The sequence below is a fragment of the Eurypyga helias genome, unplaced genomic scaffold (assembly GCF_000690775.1).
Source record: "Eurypyga helias isolate BGI_N326 unplaced genomic scaffold, ASM69077v1 scaffold33417, whole genome shotgun sequence".
Taxonomy (NCBI): domain Eukaryota; kingdom Metazoa; phylum Chordata; class Aves; order Eurypygiformes; family Eurypygidae; genus Eurypyga; species Eurypyga helias.
The window spans coordinates 1,177-9,327 of record NW_010261626.1 but is presented as its reverse complement, the minus strand read 5'-3'; the positions used below and the strand labels follow the sequence as shown (position 1 = coordinate 9,327).

The window sequence follows — 8,151 nt, the reverse complement described above, 5'->3', positions numbered from 1 at the left end:
CCTGCCGTACCCTCGCTGCACAGGTGGGGACGGCTGCTGCCGCAGCTCCCTGTGCACCCCTGGCTGGCTGAGCCTCTGTCCCATGTTTGACTTACACTGGAGCAGGCAAACGTGCCAACCCACAGAACTGGCCTTTGGGGAGGGGGAACTGCACGTCCAGTGACAGCCATGGGTCTAGGCCTGCTTCCAGCACGTGCGGGATGCTGCGTTCCCTTGGGTGGCTTTGTGTGTGCATCCTTCTTGCATGTTACCTTCTTCATGCCCTTTTTAAATTTTCTGTTGTCCTCTTTTTAGTGCTGCGATGTCCTGCACCTCCAAGTATTGACAAAGGACATCACAACAGTCATGACCTGGAAGTTTTCACTACTGGGATGGTTGTAAATTATAGCTGTGACCCTGGCTACAATCTCCTGGGAAAGGCATCCATTTACTGCACTGACTCTGGAAACTGGAGCCTCCCTCTTCCTCGGTGTGCAGGTACACTGTTGTTCCGAGGCGGTGGCTAGAGTTATGGATAGTCTGGGAATTTCTGCCATGGAAAGAACGAGTCCTACAGGCTTTCAATCACTCCTCCCATACAGTTGAATCTTTCAGTGCTTCCCTTTCATTGTCGGTTTTGCTTGTAAACTTTTACCTACATACACGCAATATACATTTTAAAACAACTTTGTGTAGGTAATATCCCTATTTTTCCCTGTTTTCTTTCCTGATAGGTGGCTGTGGAGCACCACCAAACTTAACCTTTGCTGAGCTAACCGAGGAATACAAAAATCTGATGGAGTTTCCTGTTGGGGTCACAGTGCGATACAGCTGCCAGCCAGGACACATCAGGCACCCCGGAGTACCCCCAACTCTGACATGCCTCAAAAACCACACGTGGTCTGAAGCGCTAGCGTTCTGTAAAAGTGAATAGCTCAATCAGTTTGGTGTTGGTTTTTGAAAACTGTTCTTAGAGCAATTCTTTTTAAAAATTATTCATACATGGCTTCACTAGTCACATAGTTTGGGCAGCTATTGGCCTTCTAAAAATCAGGTCTTTATTGGTGTCTGAGTGTGGACAGATCCTTAAGATACCTCCTCATAGTGCATTACAAAACTGCAAGAGAGGAGTTTAAACTCAGCCTTGTTCTTTCCCAGGGAAACAGTGTAAACACCCAGAAGCACCAAAGAATGGCAGAGTTGTTGTTCTGACAGATCTCTTCTTTGGGTCAACCGTGAGCCACATGTGTGAAGAAGGGTGAGTCCCACACTGCCTTTACTGGTTCCATTTTCTGAGCTCGGTGTTGGGCAACTTATTGTGAAGGCTCAGAGCCCACTCCCCTGCATGGGCCGTCCTCCCACAGCAAGTCAGAATTCACATTTTGGTTCCAGTTATGCCATAGGAAAGGGAGAACTGGCTCTCATTTTTCCCTGCCTGTGCTCAAAATATTACTTTGCAAACTTCAGCTTTGCTCTACCTTCTCAGATGGCAACCCAGCAGGAGCTGAGAGGGCAAGTGAGCACGTGCTGCACGGAGGCTCCAGCAGTTTGGAAATCACTTGGGTCTGAGTCCTGATATAGCACCTGACCAACCTAATCCACAGTAATTTGGGATCATTGCTGTTCCTCTTCAATCTGGGAAGAAGGAACTTGGTGTCCTCCATTCCCATCAATCAACAGAGACACCTCAGTGACCAGTTGGAGTCAAGAGGCTGCAGAAGGAAACCTCTGGGGGTATTGTCAGAGTGGGAGGCAAAATCCAAGCTGAATGACTCCGTATCAATCGATACTTCTTTCTGTGTAACTCCAGGCACCGACTGGTTGGACAGGCCCACAGGCGGTGTGAGATGTTTGGAGCAGATGTGGCATGGAGTGGTGTTCTTCCCATTTGTCAGAGTAAGTAGGTCACGGCTAGACCTGGCCCAGAGTTGCCAAAAAAAATCCTTAAAATTAAGAAGTGGAATTTACTTAAAATAAATAGAACCTTGAGGAAAAAGAATTTTTTAAGCAGAATATTCCTGTAGGATTGTTTTGTTTTGCTTGCTGGTTTGGTTTCTTCTAAAAATCTTCCAGACGCTAGCTTTCAATCTTTCAGAGTGGTGTAGAATGAAGAGTTGAGATGCCTGCAGGGATTCGTCCCTTTTGTTTCACGAACGTAAATAATAAGTTCAAGAAGAAATGCGTCTTGCTGGAATATTGAGCAAATTGAACTGGGATCTTCCAAATGCCGTACTGTTATGCAAACCACAAGGCGGTTTTGCAGGGTTGTTCGTTGCAATTAGTCTTTCATTCAGATGGAATTGCTTTGGAAGGCATGAGCTTGGTACAGTAAAGCGCTCATGAGAATGACTAACAGCGCTTATGAACTTCTACACCATTTAATATATTTACTTGGAGTGTATTTGCATTATTCTGTTTATAGGCACAAAACCATGTTTATATATACAATAGTGTGGTAAACTAGGGTACCTAAAGGAACTAAAAAGCCCTCAATTCTTGAATTTCCTCTTCTGTGAGTCTCCAAGTACTACCTGTGAAGCTCCTCTGAGCAGTGGCATGTTAAGGATGCACTTTATAGGATGCATCAATTACAGCATATATACAGCTCCCTCTTTGAGATAATGAATTTACTTTTCAGAGGTGGTATGTCCAGTCCCACAGATCCAGAACGGGAGAATAATTGTTCCTAAATATCGCTACACATACAAAGATACTGTTAGCTTTAAGTGCCGTAAAGGTTTCACCTTGCGAGGCCATCGCACAGCCCGGTGCCAAGCTAATAAAACATGGGATCCCCCCGTCCCAGTCTGCGAGAAGGGTAAGTATCAGCGCTCTGACTTGCTAGCGTTGCAGATTCCTCCCCGACTGCTCCCACCCACACACTGAAGCCAAACTTGACTTGATTTTTCCTGTTTGCTCCAACTACTTTAAGGAGAAACCAGAAATTGGTCCTTTTATTTATGTCCCTCTTCTCAGAGAGGAGATAACCAGGTTTTGGGTAATGCTGTAACTATAACCATGATTTGCACTTTTCTCACCCTGCTTGGTGCAATCTATCATCTGTGTTCTCCTAATTTCCTGAAAGTGAGAAATTTGACAGCTTCATGGCAGGACACTGACTCTCAGAGAGGAGTGAAATTTTTTCTGGAAATATTAAGGCAGAATGATGGAAAAACAAGGTAAATTTGTGTATTGTATTTGATCAATCAAATGTTTATTTTAAACTCTTAATTCTGCATTCAGATGGCGTGGCAGAACACTATCATCATCCTGATACCACAGTGAAGTCAGGTAGGAAGAGGCAAGATTTACTAACCACTAACTCGTCCTCCCAACCTGCCCTGCTCTTTGCAGGGAAGAGGAGTAATTGCACCTTTTTACTCTTGTTATCACCTTTTTGACAATTTAACATCACCTTCTCCCTCTCTTCTTGCAGTAGTCAAGTGTCTGCCTCCTCCAAGCATTGCTAATGGGGAACACAGCAGTCATTTCTCAGACACATTTGATGTAGGAGCACTTGTGCACTACCGCTGCAAACACGGCTTCTCGCTCATTGGGAGTCAGTCTGTTCGCTGTACAGCATATGGAGTCTGGAGCCATCCCCTTCCTCGGTGCGAAGGTGAGGGTGTGCTCTTTTCACTGAATCATCTTGGCTTTTAAAATGCGTTAAACACATAGCGATATTTGGCTAAGGACTTGCTGAAACAAGCTGTTGTTCCACCACTAAAGAAGGAATGAGGTCTCCGTGGTCTCTGTTCCACCAAGTTTCACAATCTAAAGGGTTCTTTACAGCCTCGCTGTCCACACTTGGCTGTGCGAGCCCGAGTTGGGAATCGAAAAACTATGATGTTGGATTCTCCCTGTGGGCCTGGAGACATCATTACAATTGAATACAACACTGCCAACGTCCCAGAAGACCTCCAGAAGTCCTAATGCCAGCTTGGAGGCATGAGGGATCCTCCACTCCTCTTCTGTGAGAGGGGAAAGCATGTTATCTTGGATGGCTATCCTTTTTGATGTTACCACTCCTGGTAGCATGTTGCAACATGTTTAGGAGGTGAGAGGAATCCAGAGTCTAGTGTTCAGATCTGAAGATCTGTAAGATGGTCTTACAAGCGTGCAATTCCCATTATATATATGAACGAATCACTCGTATCTGATATCCCAGGAAAGATGGTGCTGGGCAATGTTCCTTTGCGTCAGAAGAGGTGTGTGTGATGCCATATGCTTTAGAGATGATTTGGGGTGCAGTGAGTGCAGAGGGTTGGGGCAGGGCTGGCTCTGTGTGTGGGATTTGGTGCCATGGGAGTGAGCATACAGCTGTCCACAGACGCTCAGGAGTTTCCCCTCTTGCCCATATGAGCTCTGTTTTGATCTGCACTTCTCTCTTATCAGTGCGGCACTGTCTCAAGCCTGCAGATATTGCTCACGGGTCTCTCAGTGGCCCAGCAAAAATGATTTTCAGCCCTGGAACATCTGTAAGCTACATGTGTAAGCCTGGCTTCTCCCTCATCGGGACAGCATCCATTTATTGCACACAGTCTGGAGCCTGGAGCCATCCTCCTCCGGTCTGTCAAGGTGTGTTGTTCTTGCAGAGGGCTAAGAAAGGACATTTAACATGACTTGCATTAAGGAAAGGTTTGTATAAGGACTAGATCTGAGTTCTTTACTACAGCATGAGTGATGAGAACAACATCGTTTATATCCATTTCCAAAGTGTGATGCAGTTACAGGGTTAAGAAATCAGTAGTTGAGCCTAGGTGAAGAAATTAAAAGGGAACGGTCAAGGCCGCAAAGGTATGGTGCCTTAGCTCCTCTCTGGCCATCCATCAGGATCCTCATGTCAACACTCTCATTTGTCTCTCCCTGACTTTCCAGTTGTGAAGTGTTTCTACCCTCCAAACATCACCAACGGGAAGCTCCAAGGCAACATCTCTGACACTTTTTCCTACGGAGTATCTGTATCCTACAGCTGCAATCCTGGGTATTCACTCGTTGGGAATGCTTTCATCACCTGCACAGCGTCAGGAGCCTGGAGCCAGCCTCTTCCTCGGTGCAAAGGTGTGTTTGTGCTTGGTTTGCTTATGCAGTTTGGAATTCACGGTGGCAAACATCTCCCAGAAACGGGCTGAGGAGACAGGCAGCCATGCTGACATACACACTTTACTTTGGGGAAAAAAGATCATTCTTTGGAGAGATACATGGGCCAAAATCTAAGCAATAAAATCTTCTGCATATAACACTGAACTCCATCCCCTAATTTTGCTTGGGAACCACTTCCATATCATAGCTAGTAGTGTTGATATGTCAATTATGAATTTATCTACTCTTTGTATGCCTGGGAAGAGTATGATATTGTTGTAAAGAAGCAGGATGGGAACCTTGTGCTTACAGTCAGAAGGTTATGAGTACAAGAGGGGCAATTCTGAAAGGCAGCTTTAATGCTCGCATGTTTCCCACCTCTGCTCTTGATGCTATGAATGAGTTGTTTACCAGCTTCCCTCCACTAAAAGATTTTAATTTTTTGTAGATGAATAGGAACTTTCTCCCTTCCCTTCTTTTTCATTCCCTTTTTGTGTCTCTCACTCTCCAGTTATCGCTAACAGGAGACAAAGGAAGAGATTGTAACAGAGAACTTGTCTCTGATGGTTTGTAGATACACGTGAGGCTGACTCTTCCCTTCTCGGCAAATGCCCCTCTATCTGTGACTTGGCACTTCCGTGTAGCTGGGAAGGTCAGTCACAGAAAACTTGACTAAAGGAAACTTAATGAATGTCACAAGATTCCTAGTGTGGGTGTTCCTGCATGGAAAACTGGTCATTCACCAGAATAAATTCATTACCCACACAGGGTGCTTCCCCAGTGGAGTTGCACCCACCTCAGTGACTCAAGAGTTGGAATGAGCTTGGATAACAATGAGAGGAAATAACGTACCAAATATTTATTTAAATAAGTCAGAGGATCTTTAAAGGAAGCAGTGTCACAGAAAAACTCTCCCTGCCATCCCACATTCCCGTGGTAGTGAAGCATCCTTAGTAACCAATACATGTGAAAGCAAAAATAAATATTAAAAAAAGATGAGAAACAAAGGTTAATAGCCACATGTTAGATTTTACCCCTTGGGCCTCCACTGAGAACCTTCCCTTCCAGAATTGTTGGGCTTGGACTCTCAGAGATGATTAGACACCTAAATCGAAGCCACTAACTCCATTTCATTGAATTCAGTGGTATAAATAGCTTAGATGGGACTAATTAATAAATACATTGTTGTTAAGTAATACGGCTGCTTACATCTTTGAAGGACAAGAGACTTCAACAGACCAGAACAGGGTTATAGGCAGTTGGCTCTAAAGATCCCACTGCATTCTTCCCTGCTACACCTTTCTTCTCCAAATGTTTTGGTTGTCCAATATCAGAAAAATCTCTTTCTCTGGTAGGCTTCTCTCAGGGTCCCCCTACTACACTCGACTTCCCATGTGCCGTGTCAGTGTGGAGTAGCTGTTCCGTACAAACAGTCACATGTGGGAGTAAGACCCCTACCCTCTTCTGCAGCCACAACAAAGGGAATTACCCTGTGGAATAGGAATTAATTCCTGGTTACATTCAGAAAGAATTCAAGAACAATATCTTAAATATCCCACTGTTGTATTTAATGTATTTTATGTTCCTTCTCATTAAAAGTCCTTTTTTTGTTATTTCTAATTTCAGAGATCAGATGTGTATTCCCAGAAATTCAAGGTGTTAAGAAAGCCATAAAAGAAAATACTTATCGCTCTGGGACTAACATCACTCTTGAATGCGACGATGGTTACACCTTGGAAGGCATCAGTCAGATTCAGTGCCAAGAGGACTTCAGCTGGGACCCTCCTGTACCAGCCTGTAAACTGAGTGAGTGCAATGGAAATGAGGCAAAGACCAAACAGAAACCTGCAGATGCATTTTAAACATGCAAATGCCTTTCTGTATGGGGAAAAAAGCGTATATAATATGCTTTTTAAGAAAGCCTGTGTTGTTGGCCTTAGCAGTAAAAGCTTTGTGTGATTAACTACAGCCGAGAAACACCGTATTTTGTTAGTTTGCTGATTTTTCTTTTTCTCTTCCCTTCAGCATCACAAAAGACCAGTTCAGTAGGCCTAGGTAAGCAGCTTAGCAACGTTTTTTGTGGCCAGACCTTTAGCTTAGTGGCCTCGGTTGCACCATTTCCCTCTGCCCATTTTGTCTTCCATGCTGATATGCTTTAAAACATGCAGTGGAAGTAACACGCACTCTTCTCTCTCAGGAGTCGCAGCTGCAGGAGTTCTGCTTCTCCTGGGGGCAGGCATTGCCTGGAAAATTATTTCTAAGCAGAAGGAAGGGTAAGGCAGTTTCCAGATGTTTATTCATGTTCTTTGTTACCAAGTCTCAAGTTTTACATACTTGAAATATTTGCCCGAGTGTACCCAGGTCTTGTAATTTTGTATGTTCAGCTCATGCCTGTGAACTGTACAAGGCACAGCAACCTGGAATTCATGGTGTGGTTATGTTGTTTTATTTCAAGACTCTCTTCCTTAGAGGAAACCAACCTGAGTGTTCTTCTACAAACCAACACAGTTCACTGTTTTCTTCTTTTTCACTTAGCTACTATAATACGTATGAAAACTATTCTTACCAAACCCCTCTGAACCAGATCACTGAACAGAAATGTTCATGTCTTCCATAGAAGGTATGGCTATATATTCCTCTACATAAAATACCGGTTATAGGCGCAAACTTGAGTTGTTCCAATACAGTCATTCAAGTAGAAAACTCTTACGCCTCTGGGAAGATTTTGCTGATGAAATGAAAGACATTCTTCTAAACAAAATGGGTTTTTTAAACATACTGGTTTTCTTTTTGGCATCATACAGGCACATCTGACACATTTCATACACCTCCACCAAACATACAGAGAACTGAGTCCAGATAATGTTCTAGACACCACGCTCAATGTGTGTGTTTCCTTTTGCATAATCTGAATAAATGACAACCATGGCATCAGACTTGCAGGCTGTGCCTTGCTTCTGCCATAAACTTACTTTCGTTTTGTAAGGATTATGGAAGAGCTTGCTCTCTAACAAACTACCTTAACAGCACTAGCACAAGAAAAGGATGCTGAACTGGGCCTTTTGGGTTTTTGCTTGCTTTTACACTACT

General features: G+C 44.0%; 1 protein-coding gene across 1 annotated transcript; it reads left to right on the top strand.

Annotated features, from left to right (window-relative positions):
* Positions 1 to 294: 294 nt before the first annotated feature.
* On the top strand, positions 295 to 7,678 carry LOC104505202 (complement receptor type 1-like; the record flags this gene model as incomplete). The annotated part of the gene is made up of 12 exons (XM_010155440.1): positions 295 to 477; positions 714 to 899; positions 1,138 to 1,237; positions 1,790 to 1,875; positions 2,618 to 2,797; positions 3,416 to 3,598; positions 4,375 to 4,557; positions 4,858 to 5,040; positions 6,688 to 6,867; positions 7,087 to 7,116; positions 7,259 to 7,334; positions 7,597 to 7,678. Coding segments are annotated over 12 exons (1,652 nt in total), but the record flags the coding sequence as incomplete, so codon positions are not given.
* Between the last annotated feature and the right edge of the window lie 473 nt (positions 7,679 to 8,151).